General features: G+C 44.4%; 1 protein-coding gene across 1 annotated transcript in view; it reads left to right on the top strand.

The window, feature by feature from the left end:
* Positions 1 to 22,586, top strand: part of LOC121008992 (putative methyltransferase DDB_G0268948) — a 491,731-nt gene that overhangs the window by 387,212 nt on the left and 81,933 nt on the right. Inside the window, exon 2 of the mRNA XM_040441852.1 lies at positions 17,311 to 17,462. Coding sequence (XP_040297786.1) covers positions 17,352 to 17,462 — 111 coding nt within the window. The 5' untranslated portion in view covers positions 17,311 to 17,351. The remainder of the gene's footprint in view (positions 1 to 17,310; positions 17,463 to 22,586) is intronic.

A 22,586-nucleotide genomic window follows, 5' to 3' on the forward strand; every position in this document is an offset into this window, starting at 1 on the left:
CAGAATGCTGTTAGCCGCCATGATGCTGCTATTGCTTGCGTCCAATGCTCAAATCCACGGACAGGAGACAGGAGACACGATCACGCTGCAAGGCTGTCAGGCTCTCAGCAGCAAATGTGCAGAAGTAGCGCAGATCCAGATACTTCTGACACCAAATTTCATGTGATGTAAATGAACACAGCACGCAGGATTACTGCACAGGAGCCATGTTGGTAACATAACATAAAGACAGGAGCAACTGCCACAAACGGAAAACAGGAAGTGGTGCACCAATATAACATCCATAACAGATGTGAGACCGTGGTGCTTTAAGTAAGGTAGGAAGCAACTCGGGAGGCTATAGATGCCCGAGTCATTGAATTCCTTGCCCAGAGGTAGAGTGACGGCATTGAGGAGTCGACGCTGAGGGGCCTTGCGAGTTTATTAAAACAAGTGCCCGTTGCCAAACATCCTGAATGCGTAGCTTCTATAGCACTAGTAATTCAAATGTATGCCTCCACTTACCAGGGAGACATGCACTCCCAAATAAATGCGCAAGCAGATATTAAATATCCCCCCACCTGTACCTGTCCCCGGCTATTACCAGCCTCAAGCCCCACCTCAAGGGCCATCTCCCCCCCCCCCCCCATCCCACTTACCAACACTTCCAAGACCCGACACCAACCAGTTTTCCCCAAAGGATGGCAACTCGGGCCACTGATCCTGGCCAGGTACGGCCACAAACAGCTTTTCAGCCTGGCTTGTTTACACGAGACCTTTTTGAGCTTTAATGTATTATGTTGTTAAAATTTTATTTGTTCTTGTTTGTATATTATTTATTTTAAGATAATAAAAAATAAAAAAATTTGAACAGAAAATGTATATTTCCTTGTGTGATTTTAATTAAACAAACAAATATTTACAGTTCATAAACACATTTCATAAACACATATAGACGCACACCAGTTCACAATGTACATGATTTTTAATTGGGAGGGACAGAATCTGTTTTTGCTATTATGTGAACATGAGGTATTAGAAGATTTTTTGGCCCATTACATGAAATACTAATGATGTTAATGTTGGTGACATTTTCATTAAAACATCATTAGTATGAATAAGTACTTTTAAAAATATGCTAGCCAAAAAACCTCAGCCGCAAGCCCACGTCAAGGGTCCTCAGTCTCTTGCGAGTCCCTACACTCAACTACCACAATAAATTTAAATAATCTATCTACAAAATAATAAACAACTAAAGAGCCCAGTGTCACGGATGGTGTACAGGAAACAAGACAATACAATATGAACAATGACTCACTGGATCCACAACTAAGGAACAAAAGGGAGACCCCTGCAAGAGACCTGCCGCTCTCCCTTATTGCTCAGCCTATGCGACCACCCCAAAGGTGGATGGGCGCATATCCACGTACCTCGACTATCTTACACCTGATGACCCTACAATAGTGAGGGGACACGACCACCGGCTCCCTACACAGACACGGAGGGAGTCAGGGTCACCTAGATCCAGAAAACAGAAAATCATAAATACATAAACAGAACTTATCTTGCAGACGACTGGGGACTGTGGACTGAGAACTAGGAACAGCATGCACACACACTCCAGGAAGTTGTATAAGCCGCACACTACTGCATTCTGGGGAGGAACTTAAAGGGCAGCAATCAGTCCAACTGCATGACAGCTGAGATAGACTAACGAGATGAGGAACTTAACCAAAACAAAGAAACTCAAGGAGGAGGATCTGGAAAGCTCCTGTCAGAGCTTCTCAGCTGTCTGGTTGTGACAGTACCCCTCCCTCTACGAGTGGACTCCGGACACTCAGGGCCCACCTTCTCAGGATGGGACCTATGGAAAGCCCTGATGAGACGAGTGGCCTTAATTTCCGTCACTGGGACCCACATCCTCTCCTCAGGACCATAACCCTCCCAATGAACGAGGTACTGGAGGGAACCGCGGACAAGACGAGAATCCACAATCCTAGAGACCTGAAATTCAAGATTTCCATCAACCATAATCGGAGGAGGAGGCAAAGGCGAGGGTACAATAGGTTGAACATAAGGTTTCAATAAGGACTTATGAAAAACATTATGGATCTTCCAAGTCTGAGGAAGATCAAGACGGTAGGCAACAGGATTGATGACAGACAGGATCTTGTAAGGCCCAATAAACCTAGTACCCAACTTCCAGGAGGGAACCTTCAATTTGATATTCTTGGTAGACAACCACACCAGATCACCAACATTCAGGTCCGGACCAGGCACACGTCTCTTATCTGCCACACGCTTATATCTCTCACTCATGCTCTTTAGATTATCCTGAATCTTTTGCCAAATAGATGACAAAGACGAGGAGAATCTGTCCTCATCAGGTAAACCAGAAGACCCCTCTCCCGAGAAAGTCCCAAACTGCGGATGAAACCCATATGCACCAAAAAATGGTGACTTATCAGAGGACTCCTGACGACGGTTATTTAAAGCAAACTCAGCAAGGGACAAAAAAGAACACCAATCCTCCTGATTCTCCGCCACAAAACAGCGCAGATATGTCTCCAGATTCTGATTGACGCGCTCTGTCTGGCCATTCGACTGCGGGTGGAAAGCAGAAGAGAATGACAACCGAACCCCCAAGCGAGAACAGAAAGCCTTCCAGAATCTGGAAACAAACTGCGTGCCCCTATCAGAGACTATGTCTGAAGGAATACCATGCAATTTGACAATGTGATCAATAAATGCCTGCGCCAGCGTCTTAGCATTGGGCAAACCAGGAAAAGGGATGAAATGCACCATTTTGCTAAAACAGTCCACCACCACCAGAATCACAGTCTTCCCCGAGGAACGAGGCAAGTCCGTTATGAAGTCCATGACAGATGTGTCCAAGGACGGGAAGGAATGAGTAAGGGAAGGAGAGGACCTGATGGCCGTGAATGAGGGACTTTGGCACGAGCGCAAGTCTTGCAAGCTGCCACAAAACCCTCAACCGACTTACGAAGCGCAGGCCACCAGAATCTCCGAGCGATGAGATCCAGTGTGGCTCTTGCCCCCGGGTGCCCAGCAAGGACCGTATCGTGGTGTTCCTTAAAAATCTTGTGTCTCAAAGCGAGAGGCACAAACAACCTCCCAGGAGGACAAAGATCAGGAGCCTCTGACTGGGCTGCCTGCACCTCTGCCTCCAATTCAGGAAAAAGAGCAGAGACCACCACACCTTCAGCCAAAATGGGACCCGGGTCTTCAAAATTCCCACCTCCCGGAAAACAACATGACAGGGCATCTGCCTTCACATTCTTAACCCCAGGGCGGAACGTGACAACAAAATTAAACCTTGAAAAGAACAAAGACCATCTGGCCTGTCTCGGGTTCAGACGCTTGGCTGACTCCAAGTAGGCCAGATTTTTATGGTCAGTAAACACAGTAATAGGGTGTCTGGCTCCCTCTAGCCAATGGCGCCATTCTTCAAAAGCCAACTTAATGGCCAACAATTCCCTATCTCCCACATCATAATTTCTCTCTGCGGAGGAGAGTTTCTTTGAGAAAAAGGCACACGGTTGCCATTTGGCAGGAGAGGAACCCTGAGACAAGACCGCACCCACCCCTACCTCAGAAGCATCAACCTCAACTATGAAGGGTAACGAAATATCAGGTTGTACCAGGATGGGAGCGGAAGCAAAACTCTCCTTGATATTAGAAAAGGCCTTACGCGCCTCTACCGACCAGGAAGAAAAATCTACCCCCTTTCTGGTCATATCAGTGAGTGGTTTAACAACAGAGGAATAATTCAAAATAAATTTCCTGTAATAATTGGCAAAGCCCAAAAAACGCATCAGCGCCTTCTGATTCTCAGGAAGCTCCCACTCAAACACAGCGCGGACCTTCTCGGGGTCCATGCGAAAACCAGAATCGGAGAGAAGAATCCCCAGAAATTGAATTTCTGGAACCGCAAACACACATTTTTCCAGTTTCGCGTATAATTTATTCTCCCGCAGAATGAGCAAGACCTGACGTAAATGTTCCTTATGAGTCTTGAAATCAGGAGAAAAAATCAAAATGTCATCCAAATACACTAATACAAATTTTCCCATTAAATGATAAAAAATGCTGTTCACGAAATGCTGAAAAACGGCTGGGGCATTCATCAAACCAAAAGGCATAACCAAATTCTCAAAATGGCCCTCAGGGGTATTGAAAGCCGTCTTCCATTCGTCTCCTTCTCTGACCCTGACCAAGGTTGTATGCCCCTCTTAGGTCTAATTTGGAAAAGACTTTAGCCCCAACAACCTGGTTAAACAGGTCCGGGATCAGAGGAAGCGGATAAGGGTCACGAATAGTGATACTGTTCAGCTCCCTGAAATCCAGACAAGGTCTTAAAGAACCATCTTTTTTCTTAACAAAGAAAAAAACAGCGGCAACAGGTGACTTCGAGGGTCGTATGTTTCCTTTTCTCAGACTCTCAGAGATATAAGCACGCATAGCGACCCTCTCAGGTTGGGAAAGATTGTATAAACGAGATTTAGGCAGCTTGGCGCCTGGGATGAGATTAATAGGGCAATCGTACTCCCTGTGCGGGGGCAAATCCTGAACTCCACTCTCAGAGAAGACATCCGAAAATTCAGAGAGGAAAGGTGGAACAGTCTTAGTAGAAACCTCAGAAACAGATGTCATGAGGCAATTCTCTCTGCAAAAGTCACTCCAACCATTTATTTGCCTCGCTTGCCAATCAATGGTGGGGTTATGTTTAGTGAGCCAGGGTAGCCCCAACACTAGAGGAGTAGGCAAACCGCTAAGGACGAAACATGACACATCCTCAACATGAGCATCACTGACAATTAAACGGATATTGTGAACTATGCCCTTTAATGATTCCTGAGAAAGTGGAGCGGAATCAATAGCAAAAACAGGAATATCCTTTCCCAAAGTGCATACCTGGAAACCATGAGTTATTGCAAATTGATTATCAATGAGATTGACAGCTGCTCCACTATCCACAAAAATCTCACAAAAAATGCTTTTGCTCTCTAGCGCCACCCTAGCAGGCAGGACAAAACGGGAACTACAAGCAAATGGAAAACCTTCAATTTCCGCCTCAACCCTGCCAATAGTAACAGACGGAACATTTTTAAAAGATTTTTTCCTTTTTGTTTCTTTATTACTCCCAGAAAACTGCCTGAATCTCTTAGAGGGACAAACATTTGCCAAATGATTTATACCTCCACAACAAAAACAAACCCTCCCATGCGGGCTGAATCTTCTATTGTCAGAGGCAATCAACCCCAGCTGCATGGGCTCCTGCTCAGAAGGGACTGACAGCGACTGAGACCCCTGCGCACAGAAAGAGACCGCTGCACTGTCCCGGGACTGAGTATCACAGGAAGGAGAGATCTCTCCTCTCTCTAAGACGCCTGTCAATACGAACAGCCTGAGACATAGCAGAATCCAAGGAGGTAGGTCTCTCATGAAAGGCAAATGCATCTTTCAATCCCTCTGAAAGACCATGGCAAAATTGACTTCGGAGTGCAGCATCATTCCAACCAGTATCAGCTGCCCATCTCCGAAATTCTGAGCAGTATATCTCTGCGGATTGTTTACCCTGGCATAACAGACGTAGTCTAGACTCAGCCAGAGCAATACGATCCGTATCATCATATATCTGACCCAGGGCTAAAAAGAATTCATCCACTGAACGGAGGGGCCGTGCCCCCTCCGGCAGCGAAAAGGCCCAGGATTGAGCGTTACCCCTGAGCAGCGATATAATGATCCCCATCCTCTGTTCTTCATCACCAGAGGAATGGGGAAGAAGGCGAAAATGGAGTTTGCAAGCCTCTCTAAAACGCACAAAATTCTCACTACCCCCGGAGAACGTATCCGGGAGCGAGATCTTAGGCTCAGAACAAACTCCATGAACGCAAGCTGAACCGGTCACTTGAAACTGAGAAAAAGTCTTACGGAGATCAGCTACCTCCAATGAAAGACCCTGGAAGCGCTCAGCCAAAAGTGAAACCGGATCCATGCTTGAGACGGTTTTGGCGGCTTATAATGTCACGGATGGTGTACAGGAAACAAGACAATACAATATGAACAATGACTCACTGGATCCACAACTAAGGAACAAAACGGAGACCTCTGCAAGAGACCTGCCGCTCTCCCTTATTGCTCAGCCTATGCGACCACCCCAAAGGTGGATGGGCGCATATCCACGTACCTCGACTATCTTACACCTGATGACCCTACAATAGTGAGGGGACACGACCACCGGCTCCCTATACAGACACGGAGGGAGTCAGGGTCACCTGGATCCAGAAAACAGAAAATCATAAATACATAAACAGAACTTATCTTGCAGACGACTGGGGACTGTGGACTGAGAACTAGGAACAGCATGCACACACACTCCAGGAAGTTGTATAAGCCGCACACTACTGCATTCTGGGGAGGAACTTAAAGGGCAGCAATCAGTCCAACTGCATGACAGCTGAGATAGACTAACGAGATGAGGAACTTAACCAAAACAAAGAAACTCAAGGAGGAGTATCTGGAAAGCTCCTGTCAGAGCTTCTCAACTGTCTGGTTGTGACACCCAGAAGATTTCAAAAACTGCCACGAATAGCATCCCTCTGCCATGGCAAGGACCCCTCTGGGCTGTAAAAGTAGTCTGCATAGAGTTCCCAAACTGCAATGCCTGCAGTCCCAGGTCGTCTATGCAGGATCCTTTCCAAAACCAGATCTTCCAGGTCAACAGAAGAGGAAGCCTCGTGAATCCTGGTGAAGTTGTGTAGAACAACACAAGCTTGAATCACCAGGGTAGCATTTGTGTAGCAGGGTAGAAGTTGTGTAGAACAACACAAGCTTGAATCACCAGGATCCATTTGTATGGATGACAAAAACACCCTCCACTTGCTAGAGAGTATCCCGAAAGCGCACTCAACATACCGACGGGCACGAGTCAACCGGTAGTTGAAAATACGCCTTCGGACATCCAAACCACGCTTTGGAAAGGGCCGCATAACATGGGGAGTCAATGCAAACCCTTCATCCGTCACGATGACAAATGGAGCCGGCGGACCTGCATATCCGGGCAGTCTTTTGGACTCGGGCAGGGCAAGCTGGTTGGCACGAATCCGCTCACCCATTCTAGAAGCACTAAAGATGCGAGCATCCGCAGTGCTTCCATAGGCCCCGATATCAACCATTATAAACCGGTAGTTACTGTCAGCAACAGCCATCAGCACTACCGAAAAATAATGTTTATAATTGAAGAATCAGGACCCTGAGTGAGGAGGCTTCTTCACACGGATGTGCTTGCCATCCATTGCCCCGATGCAGTTTGGAAACTGCGCTGAAATATTGAAGCCCTCAGCGATGCAAATCCAATCGTCCGTCTTGGGCTGCGGCATCACCGTCTCTCGGAGTTGCTGCCAGATGACCTGGCAAGTGTGACGTACAATCCGAGAAATCGTTGAGGTTCCTAAAAGAAACTCAAAATGCAGGGATGCAAAAGAGTTCCCAGTTGCAAGGAATCCGTAGGAAAAAGAAAAAAAAAACTGTAAGCGGAAACTAAAAGGAAACATCAGATACTTTATGCGCCTATAATGTTGTATACAAGACATGATTTAAAACTATCTATGTCCATTGTCGACTAAACATAATTTTAAAAAGTGATTTTGGGTGTATGAACCAAACACTACCAGCTATTGGGGTGTTGGCAGTACTACCACAACTAAGTTACGACAACTGTGTTTAGACCCTTTACATGCAGAAGGTTATGGGCGCCTTAAGAATTATGTGAACATTATGCATGACGATGAAGATAGCTGAACACAAATTGCAAACCTCCTAAAAAGAAACGACAAGCTTAAATATTGCCAGGTAATGTGTCAGGGATTAAAGTTTAAAAAAAAAAAAGAACATAACAATTTTTGCTAAACATTATTGGCAAAGAAAGGTTACTTCAGCAAACAGAAGCACATGTCTAACAGCAGCCATTTTCTAGCACATGTTCCTCCTGACAGAAGCAGTGCACATTACTGTTCAAACTATAAACGTAAAATATTGCTTACCTCAAGGTGACGATGAGCCTTTCCTCTGGAGAAATGCTGCGCCTCATATTGGTGTCCATGAAGGTAAGGACAGTACGTAGAGACGACAGCAAGCGATCAAATGTAGGCACTGACATCCGACAGAAGGAAAAAAACTTCTCTGGATGATGCCGAAGATCTTGGTAGAGGATTTGAAAGTGTCCTTTCCGGTAGCGTTGTGAAACAATCGGATGGACCCAAAATCGCCGCCTTCTACTAGGTTCCTCATCCAACAAAGGAGTGCGCTGTCCCCATCGCCGAGAAACAAGCCAATGCAGTAAGACCTCTTCCTCAGAGTCATCCGCCATGGTGAAACAGCAAAGACAAGCAACCAAAAGAACCTCTGTACCCTGTGAAGACTACAGAAAATGGCCACAAAACCACACTCAGGTGACCTGCATATATACCAGTATCCTGGGTGGAGTTATTAAAATTAAAATTTTTTCACCATTCCTTGTTTTCTGACGGTCCGCAAAAAAAAACGGACACACGGAAGCACAACGGAAGAAAAAACGGACACGGATCACGAAAAAACGGAACCCCGTTTTGCGGACCGTGAAATAATACTGTCGTGTGCATGAGGCCTTAGGGTACTTTCACACTTGCGGCAGAACGGATCCGACAGGCTGTTCACCCTGTCGGATCCGTCCTTCCACTATTTCGCCGTGCCGCCGGACCGCCGCTCTGTCCCCATTGACTATAATGGGGACGGGGGCGGAGCTCCGGCGCAGCACGGCAGTGGACGGCGAAAGGCTGCCGGACTAAAAGTCCTGCATGTCCGACTTTTTAGTCCGGCGGCCTCTCACCGCGAACTGCCGTACTGCGCCGGAGCTCCGCCCCATCCCCATTATAGTCAATGGGGACAGAGCGGCGGTCCGGCGGCACGGCGAAATAGCGGAAGGATGGATCCGACAGGGTGAACAGCCTGTCGGATCCGTCCTGCCGCAAGTGTGAAAGTACCCTAAGGCCGTTGTGCGGCCGTTCAATGCATTGGGGACCGCATCCGGGTGGCGGCCGGGACGGTTTCGAGACCCATGTAACTTGAATGGGTCTGTGATCCGTCAGCACCGTAAAAAAATAGAACATTCTATTTTTTTGCGGTGCGGAGGCACGGACAGTAACACTCCGTAGTGCTTCCGTGGGGTTCCGTGCCTCCGTTCTGCACCGCAGCTCCGGATTGAATGGGTCCGCATCCGTGATGCGGGTAACACAGGCCGGTGCCCGCATACTGCGGACCCGCTGTTTGCGGGCCGCAATACGGCCACGGCCGGGCAATGGTCGTGTGCATGCGGCCTTAGACCTAAATTTACATGCACATATGTTCAAAAAAAGACCAGATGTCCTGTAATATAACGACCACCGCTGCTGGACTGCAGGGTGGCCGTAACCATGGAAACAAGCAGTGTATAGATGTGATGGAAAAATGTATCTAGCCAGGCAATATGGACAATCATAATACATTAGTAAGTGCCTTGTATTAACTTTGTCTAAATGAAACATGCCTTTTACTGAAGTGAGACAAACCCTTTAAGATGGATTTAGACAGGGCGATATTCGGGCAGATTATCAGGAACGAACATTCCTGGGAACGCTCGTTCCCGACAGTCTGCTTATCTAAAAGTACAGCTGATCACCCAATGAAAGAGCGAACTGTTCATTCATTCGGTGAAACTGTTGTTTGTGTAGGCACCTAAATCATTGTTTCTGGGCCACAGATCATGTTATTTAGCCCAGAAACAATGCAGCTGTATGACCTTCGGATGACCTTATCATCAGAATGTTACAAGGAGAAGGAGATATAAGAGAACTACAACTCCCAGCATGTCTAATCTATTAGGTGATATCAGAGGGCATTGCAGGGAGGTGGTATAAGGGGAAAGAACTACAACTCCTAGCATTTCTCTAGCTCTCACACTGAATCCATCATCCCCCACCAGCTTCCCCAATGTCACATGACATTCCTATTTCTGCTCTTCATGGTTGAGCTTCATCCAGTTCTGCCCTGATCAGAAGTCCTTCCTCATCACTGCTGAGCTCCGCCCCTTTCTGATGCCATCACAGGTCCTTTACCACAATTTCTGATCATCACTCCAGAGTGCCCCCCTCTTCTGCACTGGTCGCATGACAGTGACATCGACACAGGTACTTCACCAGCCCTTCTACTGTACACTATTTAGCCCCATCTACTTGTGATGTCATTGCAGGTCCTATAGTTTTTCCTCTGGAGGGGGAAGTACGTGCCCTCTGGTGCCTAATTATAACTACAGCCCTTTCTGTGATGTAACCCCATCATGTGAATGCTTGGCCCCTTACATCAACATCGCATCCTGTTACACAATTTATTACTTGCAGAAGTAATTATGTGGTCAACTTGATCACTTGCCAATGTGGAGCCTTCTATATAGGCAAAACTTTTCGCCCTCTATTTGAGAGTTTTAGAGAGCATCTAAATTCTCTCAAAACATGCAAGGGTTGTACTAGGCTCATTGAGCATGTTCGTAATGAACATGGAGGCAGTCCGCAGTGCCTCTCCTTTGCAGGGATAGAGCAGGTGCCATTTAGGTCCCGAGGTGGGGACAGACACCGTGCACTCCTGCAGAGAGAATCCACGTGGATCATAAGAGCTGATGCCATAGGTCCTTTGGGACTCAATGATAGAAATGATCTAAGTGTGTTCATTTAACCTTCAGTTCTGCCGCTGTAAAGATGTTATTGTATTCAGCTGGGCTCGATCGTATGGGCAGCTGCAGAGAAGTCTAAGGGTCCTGGTTGCCGTGACAACCAGACGCAGTGACGAATATAAGATGCGCCTTTGAGCGCTATTCAGTCACTGGCCTGACGATGAGCAAGTTAGCGCGAAACGGCCGTCGGCGCTGACTTCAGCTGTGCCTTACCGCACCATACGCTCCAGCCCGAAGTGTTCATCTTTTAAACTTTTATACGAATAAAGGAACCATCTATCAATGCTGGTGAGTGCCGCCTGTTCTATCATTCTCTATATCCTCACATATGTGCTGTCAAGGCTGTGCACCACCGAAAGTGTTAAAGAGACAGGTAGTTGGGGACCGGGTAATTATTACATATGTAACGTTTGGCAGTGCCACCTATCTCTCTTTCCTTCATACCTCACATTATGTCATAATGTGGCTCCCAGTATTAACAATGCCCCCATTAGTGCTCCCCAGTAATATTGATGCCTCCATTAGTGCCCCTCAGAATGGATAATGCCCCCCCTTAGTGTTCCCGGTAATAGTAATGCCTCCATTGTGACCAGAAAAATAAATAAGGCCCCCATTAGTGCCCCCCAGTAAAATTAATGCCTCCATTAGTGCCCCCCAGAATGGATAATGCCCCCCCCTTAGTGTCACCGGTAATAGTAATGCCTCCATTAGCATCCTGCAGAATTAATAATGTCCCCATTAGTGCCCCCAGTAATAGTAATGCCTCCATTACTAATGCCGATCATTAAAGCCTTTAGATGCCATGATCAAGTAAGATCACGAAATCTAAAGGGTGAAAAACCTGGAAGATCACGCTTTCAGGCTTCTTACCAGCATCCTTTCCAGCCAATGAAGATGCTGGTAATTGATTTCAATGCGCTGGGTCTCGGTGTAGAGACCCAGGGTATTTAAGCAGCATTTCTTATTTTGGCCAGCAGATGGCAGGCCAACATAAGAAATTAGCAATTCTGAACAATTAAGCCTCATTCACACGTCCATGTCAGTGATCAAATCCGTGAGAAGGTGATCAGTGATGCATCCGTGAAGCTGTCCATGAAGGATCCGTGTTGGGTCCATGTGTCAGTTTTTTGCTGTCCGTGTTGCATCCGTGTTTCACTGACACTGAACAGCTGAAAAATAATTTTCAAAGAATCTCTTCTTAATGACCAGTGAAACACAAATGCAACACGGATGGCATCCGTGGTTTTCACAGACCCATAGACTATAATGGACGTGATGGATCCATGAACATGGACAAAATAGAGCATGCATCCGTGCTAAAAACACTGACCCACGGACCGTGTTAAAACACTGATGTCTGAATACAAACATTAAAGTGAATGGAGATGTGTGCTGTCCGTGAAACACTAACGTGTGAATGAGGCTTTAATGGATCTAAAACATCCATTATTGTTTAGAATTTTTTTTTTAAATGGATTTTGTAGGCTAAAATACGAACTTCAAAATCAGTAAAAAAAACTTATAAAAAATATATTAAAAAATGTAAAAAATAAAAGTTTAAATCATCCCCCCTTTCCATAGAATAAAAAATAAATAAATTACATAAATAACAAAAAATATAACCATCATGGGTATCACTGCGACCGAAAACTCCTGTACTATTAAAATATCAAAATATTTTTCCAATACAGCGAATGGCGTGATGGAAAAAGGGTCAAAATTGCCAATTTGCTTCTCTTACCCAAATTTTTTTTTGTAAAATGCGATTTAAAAAGTCAAACACAAAATGGTATCAATAAAAACTACAGATTGTCCTGCATAAAATGAGCCCCCACACAGCTCAGTAGATATAACTATAAAAAAGTTATGGGGGTCAGAATAAAGTGATGTAAAAAAAAAATAATTCTCAAAGTTTACATTTATTTTTACACTATTTAGACATAAAAACCTATACATATGTGGTATCGTTGTAATTATACTGACCCAGAGAATGAAGGGCACAGGTCAATTTTGCCACAGAGGGAACGCCATGGGGACAAAACCCGTAAAATGGTGGAATTGCGTTCTTTTCCAATTCCACCCCATTTAGAATTTTTTTACCGCTTCCCACTACATTGTATGCTATATTAAATGGTGGCATTGGAAAGTAAAACTTGTCACGCAAAAAATAAGCCCTCATACAACTATGTGAACGGAAAAATAAAAAAAAGTTATGGCTCAAGGAAGATAGGGAAGAAAAATTAAAACGAAAAAACCTCTGGTATCCTAAGGGTTAATAATGTCTCTATTAGTGCCCCCCAGAATTAATAATTCCCCCATTAGCGCCCCCCAGAATTAATGCCCCCATTAGCATCCCCCAGAATTAATATTACTCCCATTAGTGCCCCCCAATAATATTAATGTTCTTATTAGTGACCTCCAGAAAAAATACCCACATTAGCACCCCAGTAATAGTAATACCCCCATTAATGCCCCCCCCCAGTAATAGTAATGCCCCCATTAGTGCCCACTAGTATTAATAATACCCCCTTCTCTTCTCTGTGTAAAAAAAAAATAACTCATCCATTTGATCGCGCTGCGGTGATGACTTGCTGCTCACTGGAAGTTCAGGACAGGACCTGCGCTCCAGCGTGATGACATCTCGCAGGTCCTGTCCTGCACATCCAGTCAGAAGCGAGTATTCACCTCGACACGATCAAATGGAGGAGGTGAGTTCTTTTTTTATTTTGTTCTTAACACAAGTGGGGTAGGGTGGGAGTTAAAGGCTGTTCTAATGAGCGCTCCACAATCGATATAGGAAAATTGCCTGTAGAAAAAAAATGACCAGCAGGGGTACTAAAGTTACCGGCTTGGCAAGTGAGATACCGGCCGGGTGGCAACCCTAGTGCAGACACACCAATAACATGGCTCTGACAGAAGAGAAAAGGGTGGGATTTTGACAATACTGCAGAGCGAAATTCATGTCAATAAAAAGTTTGCACTGTAAGGCAAACATAGGACCTGCCTGCAGTTCACACATTGCTGTTCTGGCTGGAGAAGAAAGGAAGGAGGTCATTCAGGAGGTGTGGCTTACAGCTTCAGTACTTTCTCAACAACTTCTGATTGATGATAGTATGTAATTGGTTAGTTTGACTGACTGATCTTTCTCACAGAATGACATAGAATTCTACAAAATGAATTTTGGAATAATTTATTATCCAGAAATATGCCTATATTAGGCGTATTTCTGGTGCAGATTGCGACGCAAAGGTTATATCTGCGACTTTTCCCTGCTCACACCAGGTCTAAAAAAGTAGGAGTGGGGGGAAGGGGACAGGCCAGCATGTATCTCTCATTCATCATTTTCTACACCTGTTTTAGGCATAGAAAATGGTCTAAATGTAAGCTAGGAAGCCGTCTTACATTTAGCCTGGCATTGGATGCACTGAAGTTATGTAGGCGGATCCACCGCCAGATATAGGGGTTATTAAGACCAGCGTCTTAAACTCCGTTCTTAATAAATGACCCCCTTTGTCTATAAAAAAAGAACTGTGAAAAAATGCACACCGGTGCAGAACAGAGGCACGGATCAGAAGCCCACGGAAGCACTACAGAGTGCTTCTGTGGGTTTTCCTGTTTGTGTCTCTGCACAACAAAAAAGTAGGGTATGCACTGCTTTTTTGCGGTGCGGACCGTCGGATATGGATCGTGGACCCCATTCACAAGCGTGCATTGCGAACTGCAATTTGCAGTCCGCAGCACAGGCATGTCAAGCATACGGTCGTATGCATGAGGCTTTATAATGACTATACTCATAGCTCCATATGCATAAAAATAAAAACGTTAAGGGGTCAGAATATGGCGATGCAAAGAAAAAAAAAAGTTTTTTCCAAAGTTTTTATTTTTCTCCGCAGTAAAAGATAAGAAAAAATATACATACGTGGTATCATTGTAATCATACTGACCCAGAGAATGGATGTAACAGGTCATTTTACTGCATAGAAAACATTGAAAAAACAAAAGACATAAAACTGTGGCAGAATGTTTGTTAATTTATAATTCCACCCAATTTGGAATTTGTTTCCTGCTTCCCACTACACCGTATGCAACCATAAATGATGCCATTAGAAAGTACAACTTGTCCTGCAAAAAATAAGTCCTCATACAGCTATGTTAACCAAAAAATAACCGTTATGGCTTTGAGAAGGCTAGGAGGCTAGGCTAGGCACATGACACAGTTTCAGTCCGCAGATCGGATGCGGACCCATTCATTTCACCATGTGCTCTCTGCATCCATATGTCCATTTCACTGTCCCAACAGAAAAAAAAATGCAACAAACGGATATGCCACTGACTATACTGGCTAGTCATACAAGTAGATATTAAAAGCTGAGACTTTTGCCAATATATTCCTGTCACTGTCCCAACAGAAAAGAGGGACAGCCATTGGGAATCCCTGATCACAGCAATGCTGTTACAGTGGAGGCCAGTGGCCTCTGCTGTTCTGGTCCCTGGAGGAGCAGTCCTGCTTCCCTTCTTCCTGGCTGATCGGGCTGCTGGGGGACCTCTTTGGTTCCCCACAGGCTATGGCCTGCTGGCTAGGCCTCCCTCACTCTGCCCATAGGGGTCACGCTCCCTCCAGCTCTTAAAGGTTCAGTGTGCAGGCACCTAAATCTTACCCAGCCTATAACTGGTCACCCAGTGGTACTTAAGGCACTTTCCCATGTGGGAGGGTGCCTAAGCAATACATTCTGGTCCCCTAATGTTCTGCAAAAGTGTGCTGGTCTACATTTTTCTGCCCCTGTACCAACTTCTGCCTGTTTTCCGGATTGGACTTTTTCTGCCTGACCTGACCTCTTTCTGATCTCTGTTCTGACCCTGAGTTGCCTCCCCTGACCTCAGATTGTTTAGCCAATCTCACAATTGGCCCTGACATTGGCCTGTTCCCTGACTGCAGTTTTGCCTGATTCCTCTGTGCTCTGCATCAGTGTCCCTCTGTGCATCAGCTATACTTATGAGTAGCCCCAAGCCAATCTGTTCAAGTAGCCCACTGAATCCACATCCACTTCATACCAAACATTATAAGATCTGACATTGACATCCTGTTGGTCTCTAGACAGCAGACAGGGGATCTGATGATCTGACAACTGTGTATGCATTCGAGATGTTGTGCCTGACACAACAGCCTCAGGTGAGTAGAATACCTACTACTATTCTGTAGTTTTATTGCTCCCTCCTGTGTTTTTTTTTTTACTGATACAGGCATGCATTCCTCTATGCTCACCTCAAAAAGCTGACTTGAAATAGTGCACCTAAATTAAGGTTATACATAACTGTGAACAAAAAGGGTTGTTTTGGTAATCCATCTATGTCACGAGTTGGAGGTCCCAGGAGAGACCACCGTGTCGTCAAGCAATAAACGGAAATCAGGTACAGACACATAAGAGTTTATTGCACAAACAGAAACATGGAAAGCAGCACAGATAAAACATGAGCTCTATGTACCGTCAGCACAGTGGGAGAAAACCCCCACTGCGCCACTGTCTAGTAATACTCCAGAGGGGCGTAACTAAGCAACTCCTGGTTTTCACTAGAGCCCTAGATGGTAGGGTTAGACTTAGCCACAGGAAGTTGCCAGGGTCCACTCTGGAGCGTGACCTAGACAGTGACAGCAGGAGCGAATGGACAACAGGTACCAGAAGGTACCGACGGCACATAGGCAAACATAACAGACAGGTAAATACAAAACAGGGCAAATAATAACACAAGCAGGAGTTCATGCAAGGGAGCAGGAGTGGCAATGAGCAGAGAAGGACTTGCTCCACCAGTAGTAAACTGCATGGCCTTGTCATGCCACTCTGCTGCAAAGGCTTGCTGAACACAGACATATGAATACAAAACAGGGCAACTAATAATACAAACAGGAGTTCACGCAAGGGAGCAGGAGTGGCAATGAGCAGAGAAGGACTTGCTCCACCAGTAGTAACCTGCATGGCCTTGTCATGCCACTCTGCTGCAAAGGCTTGCTGAACACAGACATCAGAATAAACACAAAGTAACTAAAACATAACTGGCAGAACAGAAAGACAGGGAAAAGGACGCAAATGAACAAGTAGGGAAACTCACAGAGCACAGACAGACAGACACAGATCCCATGGGTCAGCAGCATGGGAGAAAGAGTACAAACCAGGAGCAGGACAAGACAACACACACCAGGAGAGCTGACCCAGAACTGAGGAAACCTCAGCCTTATATACAGGTTCCATGGGTGCAGCAGAGAGACCACACCCATGGAGCAGACAGAGGATTAACTCCTAATAGGAATACAGGGGAGTTAACCCATACAGAACCACAAATACAGAGGAACGGAGCTGCAGCGAGAGCATAGACAGAAGGTCACAGCCAGCGGTAATGACTGTGACAATCTACTTAACTTTAAAATTAAAAAAAGAAACATTCATGCCTTGTAAAAATGTCCGAAATTACTCTGACAGACATATGCATGTAGATTTATGTTCATTTTAATTAATACTATTTAATGTTTATTGAAAATAAAGGAAAACATGTTTTTTTAATTCATTTGATAGATTTTTACATTAAAACTGCAACAGCGAAAGCACACATCATCATGGCAGTCCAACTGTTCAAGAAGATGGCATTTTCTTCAGTATATCAAAAATATATGATTCCTGTCTCCAATGAAGTCATTAATCTTATTTTTTCCTATGTGAAAGCAAAAGTAAGTAGACATGTTATTCAGTGACTGTTCCAATACTATTCATATGTACAGTAGACCTGTCCTCTTTAGGCACGTCTGTTTAAAGGGGCACATCTACTTCCTTGACAAAGGAATTCATCAAAAGCAATTATTTAAAAAAAAATTGGCAGCACTATGCCATTGAAAATTAAATACAAAATACTGTAGCAGTAATCTGAGAGAGATAAAACTCCTGAATAGGAGAGCAGAGTAATCTCCGTTTACAATGTTGCTGAATAGGGAAGGGTTATGGGCAAGGTAATCCTTGCACACATCTCCCACATTTGGATTATTAATTTGTCACTGAACATATACCAAAACAAAAATCACAAAGAAGGTAAAAAAAAATCCTGCACAATGTAATAAATGAATATGCGGTTGTACATGGCTACATTTAATAATTGGACATTAATTACAGTCTTGTAAACATTAAACTCATTTTTACTTACATTGAAGAATCTACTCCCCACAGGAATAATTCGCTACATGATCACATGCTAGAACACCTGTCTGGCTCTTTCTATTTCTGCCTACACTATCTAAGGCCACTTTCAGACTGTAGTAATTTGTCAGCATTTTGCATCAGTATTTGTCAGCAAAACATGAAAAAGGTACAAATTAGAGATGAGGGAACTTCTTGAAGTTTGTTGTGTTTGATTTGATTCGGGTCAGAATCACCGGCCTGTGGTATACAATAGTCTCCTCTGAGTCTCCTCTCTTCTATTTCTTTTATTTATTTATTTTTTCACATGTTTGCTCCCCCTTCCTTTATTCTCTTGAACGCAATGACAGCAATAGCAAATAATGTCAGATTGAGACTGACATATAAAGCTATGGGTAAATGCATGGTCAAAACTTGATGGTGTTCACAAAAACAGGCAGATTTAACATGCCTTCATTCCAGAATTCTGGCTTCAAAAAGTCACAAAATAGGGTTTTTGCAACCTTTTGCACTTGCTTGCATTCTTACACCCCTAATTCCAGTGTTGGAACACGAGTGGAAAAATGAGTGTGATTAGCTCACTTAGATCACTCCAAATTTATCAATGCGACTTTTTTTTAAAAAAAATCACAAAAATTTGCATCCAGTAGGAGGGTGGAGTAGCAAAACTGGAGTAGTTTTTTCTACACAAAAGTGTTAGGTTTAAGGATAAGACAAATTTATTAAACAACATGTGCAATAGAGCCGGATCGTAGGTATGCACTCTGACGCCAAATTATGCAGTGGGTCAGGATATAAAAGTCTATAGTTTTGTTTGTGACGCCAATTGCAGCGTGCGCAGGGTACTAACACAGGGCCCTTTAAGGTGTTGTAATTCACGTACCAGGTTAGGAATGCCAGAGTGGTGTAATGTCTCTGTGTGGTAATGGCAATAGTGTCAACGGTGTCTCCTACCTGGGTACGCCTGGACTCCTGGATCCTGGCTCACTTGCAATAAAATGAGTGTGTTGCTAGTAGGAGTAATTGAGGAACTTGCAGCAGTAATTGAGATCCAGACTTTTGGTAAAGTTCAAACTTGTCTTTACTAGATGCAGCTTTCATCCAAATGAGATACAGCATTAGTCTGAAGTCCCGGCAGGTATCGGCAATGTGTGGCAGGAATATATCTTCTGCGCTATCATGTGCCTGGAGCTTTTGCAGGAAAAGGACGTCTGCTTAGTAGCTCTGTAATGTGGCAGGAATATATCTTCTGAACTATCTATCATCTGCTGTCTTGGAAACTGACTTGCTGAGGAGGAATTTGGCTTCTCCTGGTCTCTGGACGGTACTCACAGTTAATTTCACAGGGTATGCTTCTTCCTGGAATACTTGAGGTATCTGCTTGCTTCTACCAGCTGAGGCTGCAAGGCTCAGGCTGGGGATGATGATCAATTGTCTCAGCCGAGACAAGATCCTGGCTTTGGATCCCTAAATCTGGGAGCTCCTAACATGCACACCCTACCCCTAGCAGGGGTGGGATACACACTGACTCTAACTTCCTTCTCTCCCCATGAGGCAGGATGTGGGCGCAGCCCACATTGCTCATAGAAGGGGGGGTGAACTGGAATGAACTATTCCAGTTCAGAAACACTAAACTGTAGCTAAGTCCTTGCTGAACACATTGCTGCCACCTGCTGGTGAACATATAAATTACAGCAATATACATGTAACAAGGATTTGAATGCACATTTGTGAGGAAATTACATGAAATTACACAAGATGACAATGTGAATACACTTAAGAGAATGTAGCGGGGTAAAAGAGTTTTGTAACATAACTCTGGGGTGTTACACTTACAACCTTTGATAAATGTGGCATAAAGAAACCAACAAAGACTCAAGCAAAACTGACTACAAATATTCCCTTCATGATGGATTTCCCTCAATCGACATAGCATTTGGCTGGGACTTTTCTGGCCACTTACATTCCAACCTGTCTGCCCAGAAGTCCATGGGGTCAGGGAACAGTGTATGTGCCAGGGAAGGGTCAGTATGATGTAGAAAACTAGACCATTTTAAACCATGTTAAAAATAGGCAACTGTCATACAGTAGAATAAAATTTTGGTGAAGGTGCAGAACTGCACCACATTACCAGAACAACAAGACAATTTTTACAGACAGCTGGCTTGAGCTATTAATTAATGCTTGCTGAATTCGATTTAGGTGAAGATGGAGAAGTGCACTACATTTGGAGAACGACTAGACACATTTTATGGACAGCTGGCCAGTGGAAGTAAATGCCTACTGATTTAAATTTTGGATAAGATGCGGAGCTGCACCACAGTATCAGTGCCAGCAATTTGGCTGTATTATGACTCAGATTGTTGTAATAGCGATTTATCCCTAGTGAGACCTCTATGCCTGGCTGTATGAGCAGATAATCACTGTGGACAATACTTATCAGATACCAACACCGAGTTTATCCGTGAAGTTGCGTTATTCTGTAAGCCAGATAACAGAGTACAGCAGAACAGACAGATTCCGATATTGTGCGGTGTTGTGCGGTCAAAGGATGATGCTTTTGCAAGTTTGCGTGAGAATACATGTATACCTGTTAAATCCCTGGAGCAGAATGAATATACAGGAAGTGATGTACACAGAAGAAGGGGTGGAGCAATGAAATGAATGTCATATATCACAGATATAACAGAAAAACAAATGCAATACCAAAAACGACCACTAGATGGGAGTATATGACCAAATATAGAATATATGAATGGTTCAACGAATTAAACTATATAGATTTAACAGCGTAGCAGCACACTCCCCGTCTGGCATTGAAAATGGCACTATATAACGGTAATTTGCTTGATGTCCGAGGACCTGAAAAACATAAAAAGAACAGGCATATAATGCAACAACTAAAATGTAAGACTTCAAATGTAACAAGTAAAGTTCAAACACTTCTTGCTTGAAGTTTCAGGTAGGATTCAGCAGCCTAGGCAATAAGTTCATTCTCCAAAGGGCAAGATCAGAACAAGTTCCGTGATAGGCCTGATGAAAGTCTTTACAGTCCCTTGTCTTGCAACTTTCACCTCCACCTTGCGTTCCTTACCGTCGTCACTAGGAACGCTCTTAACAATAAGTCCCATAGGCCACTCGATTCTTTCTGCTTACTGGTCATTGAGCAGAATGAGATCTCCAACTTTTATTTTAGGGTACTGTCGGTGCCATTTCCTGCATCCTTGCAGAGTGGAAAGATACTCCATCTTCCAACGATTCCAGAATCGATTGGCAAGGTTCTGTACTCCTTGAGTGCCCTGTTCACCTATATACGTATATGCTTTTCTAAATTGAGTGAGTGGCCTCAATTTACAGGAGCACCTGGTGTCGTTTGAGTGTTCTTAGTGCGACATCTTACTAAATTTTAAGGTTCTGTACTCGCTTCCATTGATCAAAGCACAGATTTCCATATTTAAAGTTTCCAGGTGGAACAGGAACAGACCCAAGCTTCTGGGTAAGCAGGGTAGCTGGGGTAAGGATAGTTGGGTTCTCTGGATCTTTGTCAGGTTCTAGAAGACCGAAGACGTCAGCTGTGGTCTCTTCTGTGTGATCCAGCAGGAATTCAGGACCTGTTAACCAGGAAGAATTTGCAAATGCACTTGCAGACACTGGCCTAGTAGCATGATCTGCAGGATTAATTTCAGATGGGACATAATGCCATTGTTCAGGTTTAGATGATTTCCTGATTCTTTCTACACGGTTGCTGACGTAGACATAGAAATGTTTAGTCTGGTTGTATATGTAGCCCAGAACAACCTTACTGTCTGTGTAGAATTTGGTGTCATCTATCTGAATGTCTAGCTCGCGTAATATGAAATCTGCGATTTCTACAGCTAGCACAGTCCCACAAAGCTCAAGCCTAGGAATTGTGTGCTCAGGCTTAGGTGCTAACTTAGCTTTCCCAAACAGAAACCCTATGTGGGTTTGATTAGAAGAGTCTCTCACCTTGAGGTAGGCAACAGCCGCTGTGGCTTCAGTAGATGCGTCTGAGAAGATGTGAAGCTCTTTTCTCCGGATCGTAGCAAGGGAAGCTGAGGTGTAGCAGCGTGGTATATAGATACAATCTAAGGCGTGTAGAGATTGCTTCCAGGACTCCCACTTTGAAAGCTTGTCAGATGGCAGTGGAGCATCCCAATCTTTAATAGACTCTGAGAGCTGTCTAAGTAAGGCTTTACCTTGTATGGTAAAAGGAGCCACAAATCCCATTGGATCGTATAGGCAGTTTACCACTGACAGAACACCACGCTTGGTAAATGGCTTGTCTGTAGAGCTGACTTGAAAGCTGAAAGTGTCCTTTAATAAGTACCACCGTAGGTCCAGACTTCTCTGTATAGGTGGCATATCCATTCCCAGATTTAAGTCCTTAAACCCTGTGGCATGATCACCAGGTTGAAAGGCTTTCATAACAGCAACACTATTTGAGTCAATTTTGTGTAGTCTGAGGTTGCCTCAAAAAGCATACCTTGTGTCCTTTGGAGCAGGTCTATGGCTTCTTCGTCTGTAGGTAAAGACTTAAGTCCATCGTCAACATAAAAGTCTCTCTCAACGAAGTGTCGAGCATCCGCGCCATAATCCTTTTCTCCATCAATGGCAGTCCTTCGTAAACCATATGTTGCAACAGC

This window comes from Bufo bufo, chromosome 7 (assembly GCF_905171765.1).
Source record: "Bufo bufo chromosome 7, aBufBuf1.1, whole genome shotgun sequence".
In the NCBI taxonomy this organism is placed as follows: domain Eukaryota; kingdom Metazoa; phylum Chordata; class Amphibia; order Anura; family Bufonidae; genus Bufo; species Bufo bufo.